This window comes from Uranotaenia lowii, chromosome 3 (genome assembly GCF_029784155.1).
Source record: "Uranotaenia lowii strain MFRU-FL chromosome 3, ASM2978415v1, whole genome shotgun sequence".
Classification (NCBI taxonomy): Eukaryota; Metazoa; Arthropoda; class Insecta; order Diptera; family Culicidae; genus Uranotaenia; species Uranotaenia lowii.
Window position 1 is genome coordinate 270,030,012 of NC_073693.1, and position 21,464 is coordinate 270,051,475.

General features: G+C 34.2%; 2 protein-coding genes across 2 annotated transcripts in view; one reads left to right on the forward strand and one right to left on the reverse strand.

The window, feature by feature from the left end:
* LOC129756078 (RNA polymerase II-associated protein 1) overlaps nt 1–21,464 on the forward strand; it is an 85,790-nt gene that overhangs the window by 21,098 nt on the left and 43,228 nt on the right. The window lies entirely within an intron of this gene.
* Nucleotides 9,470–17,976, reverse strand: LOC129756080 (general odorant-binding protein 69a). The gene is made up of 3 exons (XM_055752830.1): nt 17,746–17,976; nt 9,785–10,073; nt 9,470–9,718 (listed from the first exon to the last, which is right to left on the reverse strand). Exons 1-3 carry the CDS (start codon nt 17,881–17,883, stop codon nt 9,609–9,611), a joined length of 537 nt encoding a protein of 178 aa, XP_055608805.1. The 5' UTR covers nt 17,884–17,976; the 3' UTR covers nt 9,470–9,608.

Here is a 21,464-nt window from a genome sequence, read left to right on the forward strand (position 1 = left end):
GATTTTTGGCATTTGGTGCAATTATTGAAATAAATATTGTTTATCAGAAAGATTGGTTCAAGAGACTATAAACAGTTAAAATATTTGAAATCGATTCAATTCTAAACACTGGAAAAAATGAGTTAATTTTTGTGATTATTACACTGAGTTTTCATGCATCGTTGGTACAGATTTTTGTCAAAAAAGTAGAGAAGAAGAAGATTCTTTTTTGCTTGAAAGCCAGATATTGGTGTGGCAACGCTGGGTCTAGGGCATGGCAAAGTATGGCAGGATAAAAAAAAGGCAGGCAACGAGAGAGGGAGGGTGGTCAGGACAAGACAGGGCTCATGACATCCGAGATGGGCTAGACAGGAACGGCTGAGTGGGATGGCTAGGCAGCAAGGGCAGGGTCAGGGAAAAAACAGGATGGATAAAACATTTATTCAAACTTGCAGATAAGTTCATGTCGATGAATGGATTTTCCGAAAAGCAGGAAGCTCCTGACCATTGTTGAGAAAAACAAGGATTTATAAAAACCGTCGGTTAAAGATTCTAAAGTAGGACAACTAACCCTAATTCATAATTATTGGATAGAATGGGACACCAGTATTGAATTTTTAATAATAAATCTTAATTCTAAATTGATATTTTTGTAATGGTTTTTTTTTATTTCACGGATTTCAATAAAATTTGATGTATTTTCATATTTTCATCACCTTGCATCATGAAGGAAAAAATGGAATATCTCCATCATAAATGCTTCATTTCAAATAACAATCTCTAGAGCCACTTTTGTGCTTAAGAAAATTGTAAAAGGGGTTTGTAATATTACTCAGTTGGTAAGCCAGTTGCTTTCTGATCCGATGTCCGTGAGTTCTAGCCTAAGAGTAAACATCGATCGCAGTTGCACCGGATAAGTTTTTCAATGACTGTCCGCCAACTGTATCGTTGATATAAGTCGCCAATTACATAAAAATGTTAAAATGACTATAATAAAAAAAAAAAACAAACTAAAATATAGGTTTTTGGAAATTGTATCGATGGGCTATAGTGCTGGTTAAGATCGATCAATTGATCAATAATCGGCCATACGTTTGATTATACCAAAGTTAATGGTTGTCCTTATGATTTTCTCTGGAGTCACTTTCTAGAAAAATACACGATAACCATCAATCAGTAGATATTAAATTCTGTGTTCTATGCTTATCGTCATGAGATCAAATTTCGGTCATGACATTCATAGTACTCTTTCTTTCGGTTGTTGATTTAAGAAATCATGGGAAATCAGTCTCCAAATCCCAGAAGATATACAGTACCGTTCATAATTGTATATAAATTGAAAGCACATGCACTGTCACTTCGACTTTGAACTTCCATAACATTTTACTCTAATTATATTTTTTTATCAAATCTTCTGCGTGATAGATCAACTATCACACTATTATGCTACAAAATTTGAGCTTTCTGGAGTTTGTGTGGACTGAGATACAGTAATTCTACGAAAATCGGACTTTTTGGACTTTTACCATTCAAACTGCAATATCTCAGAAACTACGCTACATTTTTAATTGAAATTTTGCAGAATGATTGTTGAAATGTAAAGCTAGCTTGTCTGAAGTTGTTGAAAAGTTCTATCGATGAGATCAAAAGTTACGCGAAGTACAATATTTCAGGCGTGAACCTAAAAATGCGATTTCTATAGAATTTTGGACGATTCATGAGAACAATATCTTTTCCATCCACAAATCAGTCAAAAAATGTCTGGCAAAAGCAATGAAGAAAAGAAACAATGAAATAAATGATCTATTTGTGTTTTGAAATCAGAATCTCGCGATATTGTTTTGAATTTTTGGTTGAAATAGATTTACTGGTTGTTAAACATAAAATAGGATTTTCATATGGAAACATTTGTCCAAACTTCTATAGAAATCGCATTTCTAGGTTCATGTCTGAAATGTTATACCTCGCGTAACTTTTGATTTCATCCATAGAACTCTTTAAAAACTTCAGATATGCTAGCTTTACATTTCAAAAATCACTATGCAAAATTTCATTAAAAATTGTAGCGTAGTTTCTGAGATATTGCAGTTTGAATGAGAAAAGATCTAAAAGTCCGATTTTCGTAGAATTACGTATCTCAGGCCACACAAACCCCAGACAGCTCAAATTTTGTGGTATAACAGTGTGATAGTTGATCTATCTAAAGCAGAAAATTTGATCAAAAAATATCATCAGACTAAAATGTTATGAAAGTTCAAAGTCGACGTGACAGTGTGCGTGCTTCCAATTTCTATACAATTATGAACGGTACTTTATCTCTCTTCCATAATTGCCTAGTTTTTGACGCAATCCTTTACATTATTGATCAAAAATCGTTTCATCTTGCTTTACTCAACCAATCTGAACAAAATTTAGAATTTTGAAATGCTTTAAATATGAACGAAATTGGATTGTTTGAAAATGGTTATCTATTTATTTTCCCCTATTTCGGTGCTAGTGAAAAGACTTGTGCAGTAGCATAAATCAATACCGCAAGATTAACGTTTAATTACGACAACCTGCCTTCCGCCACTGTAAATATTTCTTGTTTCATTGTAGAATATCAGATAGGTTTAAAACAATGATATCTACAAACGTTGCGGTAAATTTCAGTATTATTTCCACTTCGCGGTTGTGTATACAACTTCTTCCAACTTGACATCTAGATCATCTGGAACAGAATTATCATATATACCAGGATCAATATCATGATAAAAAATCGGTTCAAGATTAAAATAAGGCGCTTGAGTTAAAAGATGTTTTTCTTTTTATGCAACTGCATATGGACTTTCTAACACTCAATTTAAATTCGCTCGAGAATAAGGATCTAATTAGTGTCCAATAATATTTTATTAAGTTCATGTCATCATTATTCGACATAAATGTCCATTAACTAGTTTTGATTTTCTTGTTAGGTCTACCGCTCCCTAGTAATGATTTGTCATAGATAATGATATTATAGGCATATCAGCTTTTACGAGCCTTCAACCATCTCAAATTTTTCAAAGCCGTTGTTATTGAAGTAAGAGAACAAATCTCCAAGCTCAGGCAGCAGCAACACCGCAAACCTGCTTCACGAGAAAAGTGAAAAGCGTGCCAACCGTCGGTATTAGTTCATGTCCCAATAATCAACGATGATGATTTATGTAAATTTAAATGAAATCAATATTAACAAGACTGAAATCGCGATTTTCGTGTGTCATGCTATACAGAGTACAGGAAAACTGACTGCTGGCTGGCTGGCTGGCTGGCTGGCTGGCTTGCTGGGGCCAGGGTGTTTAATTTGTGGGTGGCAACAAACGCCGCAGTCAGTTCGCTAGGATTCGTTGTCATCGTTCCGGGGAAAACCGCTTTCCGCGTTGCCGCCATTTGCATTATCTTCTTATTTGCGATTGTCATAGCTGAATATTTAAACACGTATTAACGACTTGGATGGAGGCCATTGGAATACACGTGCCCTCGTTTGATCTGATTTTAACCACATTTGGTTCATCGAGGTTGCGGAAAACAAATAATTATTACACATTTGAATTCTCTGGTGTTCAAAAAGTTCGAATACACTTTTTTACATTTTTTTATGCTAAAGCCGTAGCACACCCAATCAGGAGAGCATATCAAGATCATCACTAAAACCCATCTCAACGAGATATTATTATCTTATTCAGATGATATCAGAAACTTTCATTTTTGTCGTTTCGAAAAAAAAAGTTTTATCTCCTTTGATACAAACAGTTATTTTTCTACCTCAATTTGCTCCAAATGCACTTATTGGAGTTTTGAAGCTCTCATTACAAAGCTTCAGGCGTGGTTCTGTGGTAGCGTGCGGGCCATTCAACCTGAAGTTCAAGGTTTTATTCTCCTGGCTATGTCCAAACTTTTCAAGAATTGTTCAAGTTTGAAACAATGCATAAAATTTTTAGTTCATGGCAGCAGGCAATGCACCATTGCACACAAGTACTTTGGGTGTAGGGATGAAAGCTTGTATGCATGAAATTTTTTTTTGTGTTAATAATATTCTACCTGATTAAGTTATTATCTTGATATAATGCTATCATAGGGTGATATAATTATGTTATTCTTGAATTTTTTGATATAATTTGAGATATTTTAACATCCTACGACTACTACTACTACTACTACTCATTTTGATTGAAAAAATTGAAAATCAAAATATCTCATCTTGATATAATTTTGTTTTTGTCCTCTGATCTGATCTGAAATATTTTTACAGTAATTTTGAACTATCATCATACCAACTATTCCTGGTGGTAAAGAGTTAACTTTTATGAAGTGTTCATTTTTATGGGCCTTTTTATATCACAAGTGCTGGTGGATCCGATTTTTTAGACCAAAATCAATAATTTTCAGTTTGGTTTCTTTGGACACATTCCACGTGCTTGTACCGCTCACATGTGATTTTTATCCGTTCACATATCAAAAATTTTAAGCTTGTAAAGTGATTTGATAATTCAAATCACACAAAACCAACGGAAAAAAGGAAAAATAAAATTAAAATGTTTTATATAATTTTGAAAATCAAGTTTTTTGCTGGAAAAATTTTAAATATTGACAACTTTTACAAAATAACTAATAAAAATGCAAAAATTGATTTGTTTTGGAAATTTTTCAAAACGGTTTGAAGCCAACGAATAATGCTTTATTGTTTAGAGAAAAGAATTTGTTTTTATCGAATGGGGTTGTTTTAAAAAGTGAAAAAAAAACAGTTGCAAATGAGTGAATTCACGCCACAAAAAGGAAACATTTGATATAACGAGAAAACTTTTTCATTTTATTAAAAGAAAGATCTTCTTCGAAAACAATAAGACGATCCTTGAATCCAGCTGAGTTACAACAGCGTGAATGTGTGAATTCACGTGACAAAATTCGATCTTTTGTAAAATTTTAAATTGTAAATATTTTCTGATAGCTGTTTGATTTTTTAATAAGTTCGTTATTTTCAAATGAAAAACTAAAAATGCTGAAATAAGACTTTGATTTTTATTTATAAAGACTGTGAGAAACAGTAGTAATTTTAACGTATGATTCCTCAATATGCTGCAATATGCTATTCAAGTACCAGTCAAAATATGGAACTAGTTAGGAAAAGATACTGAAAATTTGTTATTGTACAAGTCGGACTAACAAACTATCACTTTTAAAAGTTGACATAAAATTTGAAGGCACGTCAAATTTTTGATAATTAATTTCTCTTGAACTGTTTTGAATGCACTAATACCCTATTTCTACAGAGAGAGCAGGAAATCAAAGTGGTATGTACTGAAGACAAAAAATTCACTTCACAAAAGTAAACGATATCAACACTAAGAACATAAATTTCTTAATGATTAAATTTATTTTGAAGGAAATTCAATTTGCGATCGTTTGCTACTATTTTTTTCATTTTCAAGTAAATTGGTCGACTTCTAGAATGATAACAGTTCAGAAAAGACCGGAAAAGCGATTTCACGTCACGGTGGAATGTGTCTTTGGCTTAATTCTCATGATCATAAATATTGTCGAAAACAAACGAGTTAAGAATGCCTAAACTTGTCTCATACTAAATTTTATTTTTTCGTATTTATTATGAAATGTCCACTAGAGAAACTAGAACAAATTACTCACACAATGAAACTATCAACATAAAATTCGGTTAATATTCAAGGCCAGGGGAATGCCAACAAACTACAGGTCAAATTTCCAGAAAAAATATGAAAAAATATGAAAATCTGAAATTCATCTTTAAAAGCTTTCTAGAACTGAATTCTTCAATATGCAATGGAAACGCTGCCGAATTTGGGTGATGGTTTTGCATTAGTGCAAGTGGGATGCAGCTAAAATTTCATTCAAATGTTCGAGTAATAGATATTAAAGATTTTAATTCATTCAAGAACTTTGTGATGATTGCAAAACGATTGGATTTATGGATTGAATTAAAATATCTAATAAGTTTCGTCAAAATTATCGTATTTTGAAAAATTTGGAAAAATAAACAGTGAAAAAACTTCTTTAAATTTTTTCTCAGAAGTCAAAATTACTCTCAATCTTCAGGAAAGTTGCTCATTGAATTAAAATCTTTAATTTCCAAACCTTTACCAAAAAATTACAGAAATTGATCGAATCAATTTTAACCCATTTTCCGAAGTTATTTTGAAAACAAGAGCTGCCAATAAAATGCATGAATGGAATCAGCGCCCCCAAATCAGTTCTTAAGTACTGTGCACCTCGGAAAAATATAAATTTTGTTGCCTAGTATTTTGTCATTTTTCGAAAAACATTTGGAAAATGGCAAAGCACAATATCTAAAAAGCGTGTTTTCTCGAGATCAGCTTTTATCAAAGGCATCTTATTATCAAGATTCTCGGCATAATATTTTCTCGAACAAATCGTAGGAGACGTCAGTACGATATGTATCATATTTAGTGCCCTCGATGAGTAGGGATATTTCTTCTTGATATAATTTTTACCATCAGTGGTTGATGTTATAATTTGAATTCAATAAACTTTGTTCCTTTTAACTTCGTATTAGAGAGGATGTATTAAATATAAAAAAATTTGAAAATACAAAATCAAAATAAAATGACAGATTTTGAACAGAGCATATTGTATGTATGTATGTATGTAGATAATCCACCATGGGTGCACGGATTCACCGCAGTTTCGCCAACGTATGCGCCAATTTGCATTCTTTAGATTATAAGTTCGGCCAATCTTCAATGCAAATTACCACATACCCAACACCATGGCTTCGTGTGAAGTGTTATGTAATGAATGTATTTCGTGTATATGTATGTCTTATTTGTAGAACGAGCAAACAATTTCATAACATTCTCAGTGTTATGAATCTACGACAGGTATTCCGCATGCGTGTACATACCTGCCCAGCTGGCAATTGATTGAACGTTCTTATATAATATAATCAATGAATGAAATAGTTTAACAACAGAATAGCCTTACCTTTATACCCAACTTACCTCAAGACACACTAAGCTTACCTTTAGCTGTAACCGACCTTATTCTGTATCATAACCATGTTGCATATTTTCCCATTTCAAATAACTTACGTTTTGTATAATTCCCACACTTTAAAAAAAATTATCAAATATCAACCCTACCCACAGCCATACACTCGCTGCTCGCACAAGTCTGTCACAATTAATTTCTGCTTTCTTCGCTTAGTGATAACTATAGACACTATAATTTCATATAGTCTGGCAAAGAGAATGACGGGAGCCAATCGAACTGTCATTCGCGCGGAGCCAATCGAGCATTCTACGATAATGTTCAAGCTCTTCATAACTCTCTCCAGATGAAATATAAAAAATAGTTTCTCAGATTCGTAAATTACATGCTATTTTTATCACTTCAACTGGAAATCGCTGTTGAAAACTATATTAGGATCTACATGTGAAAAAATAGTGAAAATTATGCTAAATAACTTTAGTTGATGTTATCAAAAAGCCAGAAAAACTTTGGGAATCACAATACTTCAACCATGATTTTTCAATATTTAGAATGTTTACTCGATTGGTTCCCGCGAATGATAGTTCGATTGGCTCCCGTCATTCTCTTTGCCAGACTATATGAAATTATAGTGTCTAATTATAGTGATAACCCAGGCAGGCTGCAATATATTGCGGAAGTCAAGTTACGCAGTTAGATCCGAATAAAAAACCCGATACACACAAACGCAATTGACCAGGCATGCACTGACTCTTCGCCCCCACATTTATCATAAATTCATCCAAATACTCAATTTCTTCGTCAGTATTCCGTTCTCTTCTTCATCCAACGCATTCAATTTTGTGCAGCAACGAAAAATTATTCATTTTCTTGGTAGCACATAATCCGCTGTCCATATGTTGGGTAAAATTCTATCTGCATCTCACTCGCGCACATAGAAAACCACCAGCCGAACTCATTTTCAATTTCTTCGCTAATCGCAGCAAGCCAGGAAAATTCAAATCCAGCATGCGCTAGCTTGAGGAATGCAAAAACTAAATGATGACGGCTCACAAAATTTCGTGACAGATAACAAGGCAATAATTCTTTTGTAGTTCCAATATTATACACACCAAACACCCTCAAATGACGATTAAATACTTTTTAACACAATCTTCGATGTTTAGACTCTAATGGTCATTTCTAACATTGGACCTATTTCTACACTATGACCGAAATAATAAAAACGCGTCGCTTGGGTCAGCATTTCGTAAATAAGCTGCTTTTATGCCTAACGGCGTTCATCATACCGCATAACTCCGGTTTCAATTTTCAAGCATTGCCTTTTCTGTTCTTTCTTTACACATCAAATATGTCGTTTCAAAACTATTTCAATCACTGCACTGCCACCAACTAAATCTAATTGTAAAACCCCTGAAAGTTGAACCTACTTTAAATCACCAGCAACGAAGAAATAGAAAAACGCGTCCGAACCCGGGCGAAGCTTACTTGGAACTGATTTTGAACAGAGCATATTGTTTCCAGAAAACTTTGAACAAGCTTACTGTTTGGTATGGTTATACAGAATGCTAAAATTCATTTTTTTTAACGAGATTTTTACCATTGGGATGATTCATCCCTAAAAATGTATTTACTCAATAGGTTTGGTTTTGAGAATATCTTCAAATCTTTAACCCTACTAAACCCTACCACGCTTGATCCAACATCTTTTCATAAATCTCGTTTTTTCACTTTTCGTATACTTTTAAAAATCTGAAATGAAAAACAAGGACCAACCGGTTTATGTTGTTGATCATTTTGGTGATTTGTATATCTATTCTTTGGGACTCAGATATAAGCTCTGGCTGTGGGCGGAATACGATTAGTGATTAGTGATTTAACAAATCTGAAATGAAAAACAATTTCAAAAATATTTGTTTTTTGAAAATAGAAAAGAGTTCAAATTTTACTTCTTTTTATCAAATCAGAGTTATTTTAGCGCAATTGAAATATCTGGTATTTTTTTCATCAAGGGAAAACAAACAAAACAACAACAAACAACAAAATGTTTCATAGCAACATACATTATGACACGCAGAAAAGTTCATGCAAGGTATAGTTTCTACACTGAAAATGAAATTTAAAAATAATCTTCTGTGTGTTTCAAAAAATTTCAAAAACTTTTTAAGCTAAGACCGCATCTGAGGTTGATGAAAACGGTGTTCAGTGTTATTTCAGTTCATTATTGGTTAAATAATTATCCATAAATTGTATTTTGGCGCTCGTGTTATGTCCCTGAAAATTGTCGAAAACCAGTAGGGTCTGCTTTCATGCACTTATGTATATTTTTTTTAATCCAAGGGTCTCATAGGTAATAATATTGAGCGAATACAAAAAAAAAACAACGTAGGAATAAGAATCAAATTTCTCATTCCACAATCCCACCTCAACTCACCAGATATTTAGGTATGTGATATTTTTTGAACGATAATTTTTATTAACAGGAACACTGCTTCCGGCCATTGCCGCGATTAGTTTATTGAAATTGGTGCAAAATGCTGGGTTATATTCCTGTACTTAGGCTTCGGGTTGCGATTTTCGTCTCTAAAACTACATGATTGTAGCCACACATAAATAATCGTTCCAAATAGTTAGTTAGTTATGTCCGCCATCAAAATGTGACAAAATCTGACCACTTGATCATGAGCCGAAAAGTAACATTTCGCCACTTCAAACGCTGCGTCGCAAGAGTCTTCCAGTTCTGAAAAATAAACGAATAATCCTGTATTATTTTATCCAGTAACATTCTAACTGATGGCATTCATACTCATATGGCCACAGGAGGTGGTCAATTGGTGCAGCAAATTCTTTATATCGGCATCCGGAGACAACGGGGCCAACCGGTCCAGCATGATCCTGTTGGTGGCCTCGTCAATGACGTCGATTTTGTCAAAAAGACAGTAGATGTAGCACTTGACGGCTCGATCCTGATGCAAGGATCCGTCCATGCACTGCATCAGTAGCTCCTCGGAGGCACCCGATTCAGCCAGGCAAATGTTGTGCAATATTTTCGCCGGCCTCCGAACGTAATCCGGTACCTCGATTTCTCCGGCGGCCTGTGGGAGATTACAAATTATTTTTTTCTCATCGAAAAGGTAACAAAATTAATATTTTTTCTGAAGTGCGAAAAAATATTTGAGAGATTATTTGATTCACTTGAGGGCATTGGATTCAAATATGCCATTATTTTTTTTCTATTAGTTTTCATTGTTAAAATTCAAGGGTTACCTTTTGAAAATAGATATAAAATCTTTTTGAAATTTGTACCCTTTTTAGCAAAACTGAAGGGTTAGGTTTGAGTAATAATTCCAATTTCTGAGTGATAACGGACGTTCCTGATCGGGTGAAGACATGAAGATTTGTGAAAAAAGCTCTAGGATTGTCCGGAGCACGGAATTTTCGGTATTCTCAACTATTGTTATCTCGGTATGAGAGTTTTTTTTAAAGAAAACTGCCATTGCAGCTCGACGCTTTGTATTTTATGTCTGAATCTCATAAGTGGAATAAAAAAGCCCCTAGAGATTTTGTTAGAAAATAAAATCATTCCACTTAGGGTTGAAAACCCCTTTAGTAAATGTATGCACATACTCTCTAGCTTAGTTGCTTTTCTGTCTCCATAGAATTTCGAATCATTTTTTTTAAATTAGATTTATTAAATTCATTTGATGCCATCAAACCCTCGAAGCGCATTGCGCTCCTTCGTGGCTTGGTTCGTTTTGTTTTCTTTTTTTTTCATATCAAATTGAAGCAACACGTGTGCACCATTATGAGGACGGGGCAATGATTCTTGGAAGATATCACCCACGTTGGTCCATCATGTACCGGCACAGAGAGACTGTTTGAGTTTTCCGAGCTGTAAGTTGGCAGAAATCTATTACTTGATCAATCGAAGATACTTGTGTGTATTTTTCTGGGGGTGTGAACCGAAATGACACAATTTAACACCTTGTGTCAGCGTGAAATCGCTTCAGGGAAACGGACGATTTTTATTTAACGCATATCAATCAGTTTACTGTTGTCGATAGGAAAATTTCATATGAACCTTCAAGAAAATGGTAGGAATCGATGTTTTGCAAAAGTGCGTCGAAGTCAAAACTAAAGATGTGCCGTTGAATTTGTACATCAACTTACACGCTTTCAACTTCATTTTATCAAACAAATCCTTCTAGAAACTTTGATCTGCTTAGATGCTTCCATCGGAACATCTTCCGAGAACAATTATTGAAAGTATGTTTTCTCTCTCAGAAGATTCAAGACTTTTCGTTTTCAGCTAGTTGAATCTTCGTAGAACTATATCTTGAGTTTGAGTTTAAAGAGCTGAAAACAGCTGTGTGTGTATGAAGAAGAATATGTTGAGCAGGCACAACTTTTCTATTTTTCATTGATGAAGCAGTGTATTTCTTGGTTAAATCTTTTTCTCCTAGAGGAGAATTATTTTCAACTTTAGGAGATAACCTTTTGTTTATCTTTATATTTCATAGGTCTTAATTCAATTAAAACCTTTCTAGCGGCTCTAATTTTCAAATTCCAAAAGAGGAATTTTAAAATAGGTAGAGAAAGTTCCTTTGAATAAATTGTGATTATTTTGTTGGAATAAATTCTATAAAACATACTTCCATTATTTCCAAACAAACGAAATCAAGAATCAACTTACTACAAGATAAAAGGTTATTTTGGCTTTCGCTAAAAAGTTACTATTGTTTACTCTCTGTATTTTCTTCAGCAGTTTTAACAATAAGAAAGTCTTTGTTATTACTTTAAGTATTAGTCAAAACTTTTGGAACCAGGTATCTTATTTATAATATCTTAAATTTCGAAATTACAGAAATATCCTAACGGTACAAGGAATAAGTTGTAAATATTTTAAAGATATCAAGTTTATGGTTATAAGGTACTGATCAAAGATTGTCTAAATTTTCAAGGTTCTACTTTTCAAAGTTATGCAATGTGTGTTGGACTATAATATGCGTCAGGAACATTTGTAGCCTGTACAACACGAATCATTTAGATCGAATCACTGAAACATTTTCCGGTAATTCTAGACATTATAACACAGGGTCTAGACATTATCGCATAAGGTTGCCAGATTGCCCGGTTTTATCTGAGTTTGCCCTGATAGTTAGTACAAAATTTGAGAAAACCCCGGTCCGGCCCGGTAGCCGGATTTCATTGAAAAAGCCCTGATTTCAATCATTTGATTTGCCAAATTTGCAAATCAAACAAAAAAAAAAAACAAATTCGGTTGAAAATTCAAAACGATTTAAACGATTTTTTAAGGAAATTTTGTTAAAATAATTATGAAACGTTCTTTGGAAGCCTAAAGTACGATATAAAATCTGCTGACGAATTTAGATGAACATTTTTTTTCAAGTTTTTTTTGTTAGGTTTTCTTGGGTTCAAACCCAAATTTGCCCGGATTTTGCTAGGTTTTTAAATAAAATAACCCGATTGGTCCGGCCCGGATACATGCTGAAAAAATTCTGGAAACCTTAGTCTAGCACTTTAGAGCCCTCTGAATTCGAATCTTTTGCACGATTTAGAACTTCACTCCGAATTTCCGTGATATGGCGTTGTTAAATCGAAAATGATCATTTTCGGACCAAATCAGTCGATCATAACAGCAAAAGGACATGAATATGATAGGATATAAAACACATAAAGTTATTTGATATCCATTTGTATTTTTACCTGCCGATTGAGATTTTTCTTAGAATCAGAACGCATACCGATGCTAGTTCTACGAAAAACTGTCAAACGGCTATACCTTTTCTATCATATTAAAAGACCATATGATTGATTTTTTTCCCAAAAAATTTAAGTTGAACCGTAATTTGAGAAAGACGTTCCTCTTTGTTTATAATTAAGTTGCCAGATTGCCCGGTTTTATCCGGGTTTGTCCGGATATTTAATATAAAATTAGGGAAAGTCCGGTACGACCTGGTTGCCCGGATTTCATTGTAAAAACCCCGATTTTGCCCGGGTTTATTCTCATTCTTATTCTCAAATCAAACTAAAAAAACTGTGTTGTAATTTTCGTTTATTTATGTGAACAAAACGAAATTTTTTGAGCTAGTTTCATAAAAACGATCATGCAGGGTTTTTCAAAGCCTATAATACGATTTTTAACGTGCTGATAAATTTTGATGAATAAAAAGAAAATTTCAACTTTTTTCTTTGTTTTTGATGAGTAATTCCTAGGTTTTAGCCAAATTTGCCCGGATTTTGGTCGACACCCTCTATTTTAGTGTTCTTTCCGGTGAATAACATTTGTATTCAACAGTTTAAACTCATATTAAGAAGATTTTTTCATAAAATTTTAAAGTTCTGAAAAATTCCACCATGACGTGAAATCGCTTTTCCGGACTTTTCTGAACTGCTATCGTTCCAGAAGTCAACCAATTTACTTAAAAGTGAAAAAATAGTAGCAAACGGTCGCAAATTGAATTCATTCAAAATGAAACTTTTTTCCTTATTTTAATTAGCACTTGAATAGCAACATATTAAGGGGAGAGTAGGGTCTAACGGGTAAAAAAAACACAATTTTCACGATTTTTTTTTAGATCTATCGTTCAAACAAATGTATTCAAATTTTTTGCATTATATAAAGCATTGTTAAAAGAACATGCCTTTTAGAAAACAGGATTTGTGGTGGACACTGTATCTCAGCACAGAATCATCTGAAGTCAAAAAATCAGTGCAAAATATTTTTAATAGATATTTTTCTGGACCCCATTGATTTTATTCAACTTGACACAACATTCTTGAAATGTTTTACAATAAGAAAATAAAAATTAAAAATCGATTTTTTGAAAGTGTTAGACCCTACTCCCCCTTAACCCTTTCCTTCCCACGAGGTTTTTCACGTTTTAAAAATAGAAATATTGATTTACAGCTGAAGTTCTAGAACAAAAGATGCATAATTTAAGCCTACTTTAATGACCCATTTGATAAATTTGGGTTTTGAGGTGGATCATATTTGCTCCATTGGGAAGATAACAACACATAGTGTGCAAATGAAAAACAGGGAATAATTGCATAAAAACATGGAATTTCATCACTTCATTGACCACAAACTAAAATGATCCTATTTGATAAAAATCTTCTTTGGTGTACGCATCCCTCGAAGGTCTATTTATTGAAATATTTGAAATTTTCATTTTTGCCTTGAACAATGGCCGCCATGACACTTTTTGCAAGGAAATCAAAACATGCCGTTTTTCGAGAAAATCACGAACTTTTACAAATATTTGGAGACATGTGGTCATTTAAGAAGATAAAATAACTATCCGGAAGTGATTTTTTTGTTGACGAAAAGATTTTCATGAGTATTGATGAGAAGCTTCACAAGAAGAAAAGTACGTTTTGTTCCCAGTGTATCACCAGTGATCCACTTTACTTACTCAAAAATTTATATGTTTTAGTTGAAATCTAAGTAAACCATCGATTGATTCTGCTTGCATATACAACCTTCTGCACGTTAGTATTTTTATTTGAGGGAAATTTTAACAACTTGTCAAGTTATTGAACAACAAATGACGACTTGATTTAAATTCGAAAAAAATCCGACTTTTTTGCAGCTTTTGATCTGCCAAGCAAAACCTAACGAAACGAATTTCTTCAAATTTCGTGCAATGTTTCTTCACTCATATCTACACATTTGGTGAAAAAATGGTGTTGATCCAAAGCGTAGAGTTCAAATGCGAGCTGTGCAAAGTTGTGGATCACCTGTGCTACCATGGGAAGGAAAGGGTTAAGGAACCATACGTTAAAATAAGGTACTACTGTTTCTCACAGTCTTCATTTGAAGATTCACAAAAAAAAATCTTTTCAATATATTTGTTTTTTTTTTTTTTAATTTGAAAAGAACGAACTATTTAGAAAATCAACTAAATCTTGTTCGATTTGTAAAAATCCGGCCATCTGGAAGGTCAAAACAGCTTTCAAAGAATATTTCCCTTATAAAATTTTACAAAAAATCAAATTTTGTGACGTGGATTCACTCATTAGCTACTGTTTTTGTTCGTGAATTCTTTTTTCTACACAATGAAGCAGTATTTGTTGGCTTCGGAACGTATTAAAAACATTAGAAACTTTCAATCGTTATTTTTTTATTGATTATTTTGTAAAAGTTGTTGACATTTCAATATCTACACTTTTTCCAACAACAAATTTGATATTAAAAATTATATTAAACATGTTAAAAAAATCCGTTGGTTTTGTGTGATTTGAATTATCAAAATTATTGATAAGTTCAAATTTTTATATGTTAACAGATAAAAACACTTTCGAGCGGTACAAGCGCGTGGAATGTGTCTTCTGTGCTTTTGATCTTACATATTTGATTTAATTTATCAAATTTGTTAAAGATTGCAGAAGGTTGTGACTTCTGCTTTTAAAAACAGCACTGATAAACTTAGCTTTATTTTAAAATTCCTTTACATAGCATTAAAATTCTGAAACAAATTATAAAAACTGTAAAAAAAATCTGTAGCTTCTGTAGAAGTTAAAAACTAGTGCTGATAGCGAACAACTGATTGCATTACGATTTCATGTTAGCTGGGTTAGTGATCTCATATTGAACTTTAATAAAAAAAAATGTTTTAAGGAAAACAAATCAGGACTTCGAGGGCAAATTTAGATTGTAGAAAAATTTATCGAAATTGCGCTCAGAAAACAACAATTTTAACAATAAAAAACTTTTATCAAGAAAAGCGTATAATTGCAAGAGCCGTCTTTGTGAAGGAACTCATCGACGGTGACATCGATTGTCCAGCGTTGCTGCGGAAAGTCCATATAAAAGTCAAACCCCGACTCTACAGAGGGAGTGAATTCCTGCGAATCGTTTTTTAAGCGTACCAACTACGGCCAATGAAAACCTCTACGTGAAATTTTTGAAGTATTCAACAGTTTTTTAAAGTATTACAACTTATTTAAATTTAATATTTCTGTAATTTTTTAAAAACAAGAATAAGAAAAAGTAAGCAGATATATCATCTTGCGACTTTTTAATATAAAAAAATTGCTATGGTTTTCATCGCAATCAATGGTTTTGACAATCAATAAATTTAACATCACTACTGATGCCTAGTGAGGTAGTGCTTGACTTCTTTTTAAGCGATACCTCACTAGACATCAGCAGTGATGTCAAATGAATTGATTGTTTTCAGTGTCATAAGACATATCCCTTTTCAATAGCTTATAACTGTTTTGCCTAATAAGATATCAAGTTGCATTCTTCGACAAATTTTTCCAGCAGAAAAATATTCATTACAGATTTTATAAATTAGCACAAAAACAGTTAACAGGATCTCTTCTACAGAAGAGTCAAAAATGATGTTAATTTTTCAGAACAAAATATTCAATTTTCCCATACAAACCTAAAAGTTAACAATACACTCATGTAAACGTAACTGAAAAAATCTGCAAAAAATCATGGAGGGGGTTTTGAACCAAATCAAAGCTCTTAAGACCCCAGGGTTTTGAACCAAATCAAAGCTCTTAACCCTTTCCTTCCCACGAGGTTTTTCACGTTTTATAAATAGTAATATTGATTTACAACTAAAATTCTAGAACAAAAGTTGCATAATTTAGGGCTACTTTGATGATCCATTCGTTAAATTAGGGTTTTGTAGTGGATCATATATGCTCCATTGGGAAGATAACAACACATAAAGTGTAAATGAAAAAACAAGAAATAATTGCAAAATTGGAATTTCATCACCTCATTGATCACAAACTAAAACGATCCTATTTGGTAAAAAACTTCATTGGTATACCCATCCCTCGATAGTCTATTTATTGAAATATTTGAAATTTCCATTTTTGCCTTGAATAATGGCCGCCATGACACTTTGCGCCAGGAAAACGAAACATGCCGTTTTTCGAAAAAATCACGAACTTTTACAAATATTTCGAGGCATGTGGTCATTTTAGCAGCTGAAATAACTATCCTGAAGCGGAAAATTTATTTGACGGCATGATTTTCATGAGTATGGATGAAAAAACTTTACAAGAAGAAAAGTACGTTTTTTCCCAGTGTATCACCAGTGATCCACTTTACTTACATGAAAATTTATATATTTGAGTTGAAATCTAAGTAAACCATCATTTGATTCTGCTTGCATAAGCAACCTTCTGCACGTCAGTATTTTAATTTGAGGAAAATTCTAAAAACTTATCAATTTACTGAACAACAAATGACGACTTGATTTAAATTCGAAAAAAATCCGACTTTTTTGCAGCTTTTGATCTGCCTAGCAAAACCTAGCGAATCGATTTTCTTCAAATTTCGTGCAATGTTGCTTCACTCATATCTGCACAATCGGTGAGAAAAAGGTGTTGATCCAAAGTGCCCAGTTCAATTGCGAGCTGTGCAAAGTTGTGGATCACCTGTGCTACCATGGGAAGGAAAGGGTTAAGACCCCAGGGTTTGAGAAATTCAAAAATGACCCCAAATCGACTCAGTCTAATAGTTTAGTTCCAAAATGTCACGGTACAGTTCAGCAATTAACAGCATTCAAGATTTCCATGAAAAACGATGCAAACGAACAACTTAGCGCTGACCAGATTTCCCAATAAACTTAACGAATATTCCTCGTCGCATTCTATAAATTTTGCGGAAAATCAAAAAATAGGGCAAATAATTGCACTAAAACTGCAAACTGCATGTAGCCAAGCTTAGCTTCAAACTATCAGCAAAGTTGCACATCTAGTGTACGTAAAACTCACCAGGGCACCACGATCCACATGGGCGATTTGGAGCAGCAAAAAAGCGAGCAAAAGCAGCAGTGGCGAAACTTTTCCACCGGGAAAATTTACGGAAAGTTTTCCCGGCTGTTGCTGCTGCTTGCTGGGCGGCGAATCCATTTTGTTGAAGCTCTTGCCGAACGATTCGTCGTGGATCAAACTTTTCCAGCCAACAACGAACTAAACGACTACTCTCCTCACCGGGCCACAGATCCGGGATGATTGTGGCCCAACCGACAGTGGCTAATGCTATTTATTTTAATGACTGATATTTTGACTTGACTGAAGCTTGGACGATGTCATGTGCATCTGCTGGTGCCTCTAGTTGCTTTTTCATGATCGGTCGTTACGATGCAACGGCAGCAACGTCTGGGAAATGGTTCCTCCCATTTGAGAGGTCATAGTTTTAGACATTGATTTGCGTTTTTATGGGAGTTCAATGCGTGTTGAGTGTTTCCATTTGTCAAAGAACTAAGTTAGTTGGGATTTGCATTATCATGTACATAATCATTCATTCTCGATTGAATGTGCTGTTTTAAGTCTGGGTAGCACAAATCGATTGCATCATGGTTCAATTGGTACTGAAAAAAACTAGCTTCTACACACGTGTCACAGGTTTTTTTTGTTAGTTGTTAATGCGTCAATATAGAGATCAATTAGGACTAAAAATACTAATTAGATGTATTTTTTCACAATACAGTAAGGTTTTTTTTACACTGATATACGTACCGCGTAAAAAAAACCGTGTAAAAAAAACCGTGTTAATTCCCGAAAACCGTGTAAAAAAAGACCATTAGAATTCTGCAGCTCTGAAGTTCTGACACTTAAGACCTGAAACCTGAGACCTGAGACCTAAGACCTGAGACTTGAGACATGAGACCTGGAATTGAGAATGTAGAAACATGAGACCTGAGACTTTAGACATGACACCTGAGACCTAAGTCCAGGGACCTGAGATCTGACACATGAGACCTGAGACATGGAGAATGATACCAAAGACATGGGACATTAGACCTAAGACCTGAGACTAGAAACCTAAGACATAAAACACGAGACCTGAGACCTAAGATATGGAACATGAGACCTGAGACATGAGACTTGAGACTTAAGACATGACACCTGAGACCTGAGACATGAGACATGAGATATGAGGCATGAGATATGAGACCTGAGACCTGAAACCTGAGACATAAGACATGAGACATAAGACATGAGACATAAGACATGAGACATAAGACATGAGACATAAGACATGAGACATAAGACATGAGACATAAGACATGAGACCTGAGGTATGAGACAAGAGCCATGAAAGATTAGACCTGAGACATGAGACTTTAGACCTGAGACAAGCTACTAGTGTTATTACCGCGAAAAATTAGATTAGCTCCGATTTAAACTTGCGACCCCTCTAGTGAAAGGGTTTGACTTGAAGGTGACGAAAAATAGTGTCGTGAGTTTGCTAGTCCAAGCTACTAGTGTTAGTACTGCGAGAAATTAGTTTAGCTTCGATTTCAACTTTCGACCCCTCTAGTGAAAGGGTTTGACTTGTAGATGACGAAAATAGTGTGTTGAGTTCGCTAGTACAAGCAACTAGTGTTAGTATCGCGAAAAATTAGATAAGCTTCGATTTCAACTTGCGACCCCTCTAGTGAAAGGGTTTGACTTGTGGGTAACGAAAAATAGTGTCGCGAGTTCGCTAGCACAAGCTACTAGTGTTAGTACCGCGAGAAATTAGTTTAGCTCCGATTTCAACTTTCGACCGGTCAAATGAAAGGGTTTGACTTGTAGGTGACGAAAAATAGTGTCGCGACTTCGCTAGTACCGCATCATCTAAAAGTGAAGCCCTTTCACTAGACCGACTGAAAGTTGAAATCGGAGCTAATCTTATTTCTACCGGTACTAACACTAGTTGCTTGTACTAGCGATCTCGCGACACTATTTTTCGTCACCCACAAGTCAAACCCTTTCACTAGAGGGGTCGCAAGTTGAAATCGGAGCTTAACTAATTTCTCGCGGTACTAACCCTAGTAGCTTGTACTAGCGAAGTCGCGACACTATTTTTCGTCACCTACAAGTCAAACCCTTTCATTCATTTAATGGTCTCATGTCGTATGTCTTATGTCTCATGCCTCATGTCTCATGTCCCATGTCTCAGGTCTAAAGTCTCATGTTTCATTGTTTTTGTCTCATGCCTCAGGTTCCAGGTCTCAGGTCTCATGTCTAATTTCTAATGTTTCATGTCTCAGGTCTCATGTCTCATGTCTCATGTCTCATGTCTCATGTCTCATGTCTCATGTCTCATGTCTCATGTCTCATGTCTCATGTCTCAGGTCTCAAGTCTCAGGTCTCAGGTCTCAAGTCTCAGGTCTCAGGTCTCAGGTCCCAGGTCTTAGGTCTCATGTATCATGATCTTAGTCTAAGAGATAAGATTTTCTCAACTTCAAAAAGATTCTAAGTGTTTTCCTTTCAAAAGGACTTAGAATATTTTCTCTCAAAAACCGTGTTAATTCGCGAAAACCGTGTAAAAAAAACCGTGTTAATTCCCGAAAACCGTGTAAGAAAAGCCGTTTAAAAAAAACCGCGTAAAAAAAACCGTGTAAAAAAAACCTTGGTGTACTATTTTTCACCGTAACGGAATTCCCTCTTTTGACAAGTTTTAACTCCGTCCTTCTCATTTTTTATCGGACACTTTTGTAAAGCAACAAAATGAAGAGAAAATTCTATGCATTAGGTAGTTGAATTTACGGTTCTACTATTCCGTTGCAAGTTTTAAGGAATAAGCATCCAGAATTGTATGCCAGATCATCATTCGAAATTGAGATTTCAATGTTCAAAACATGAATCAGATTTCAGGTATTGAGTTTTCCGTGTTTCAAGTTCGTGTTCCAAATGCAATTTACATTTCAAACTCACGTGGACTTAGAACTTTTAGGGGAGAGTGGGGTATCGTGGGCCATGGGTTAACGAAAGCCATCTCAATATCTCGAATTTGTGTACACAATAATTTTATTTCTTTGAATCACAACCGTTTTAAACTTCACTAATGCCTGTTCGCAGCATCAGACTTCTGACTGTTTGTTAACCTATGCATGGATGGTAGCAATAAGATCGGTCGAATAAATTTCATCATCAAAGATTTCAGCTACATTTTGCATTACATCAACTTGGAACGAAAATGTTTATTTTTTTTACTTTTCTGTCTTTTGTCCCCCAATTTTACGATTTCCTCTATTTTTTTTTTCATATATTTTGTGTGAGGTTAAAGGTTTTTTTTTCAGGTGGTATTAAAAAACGTTCAATCAAAACTGTTCTTATTCGTTCGAACGAAAAAAGCATACGAAATTGTCTAACTTTCGAACGAATGTCATTCGATTGGAAACGGGAATACGGGTATATAAGTTTTTTTTAAATAAATTAACTGTTATTTCTGACATAAGAAAATTGATATTGCTGAAAAAAGGTAAATATTTTAATTTTTAACGGAGCAATGCAGTGCTGCGAGATGATTGCTGATATTTAAAATGCATTAAAACGTATACGTTAAACTTGATTAAATTAGCATTTTATTTAAAAATATTAGTTCATCATCTAATTTTCGAAAAAATTCCAAATTTTTTCATGCGTTCTAAATAATTCATCAACGATACTTATTTTTACGCATATATATTTGAAAAAAAAAAATTTAGCCATCAAAGAAC

Coding starts and splice junctions, on each gene's coding strand:
- LOC129756080 (XM_055752830.1), bottom strand. CDS start 17,883: ATGGATTCGCCGCCCAGCAAGCAGCAGCAACAGCCGGGAAAACTTTCC. Junction 10,074..17,745: donor ATGTGGATCGTGGTGCCCTG/GTGAGTTTTACG, acceptor AATCTCCCACAG/GCCGCCGGAGAAATCGAGGT. Junction 9,719..9,784: donor CACCTCCTGTGGCCATATGA/GTATGAATGCCA, acceptor TTTATTTTTCAG/AACTGGAAGACTCTTGCGAC.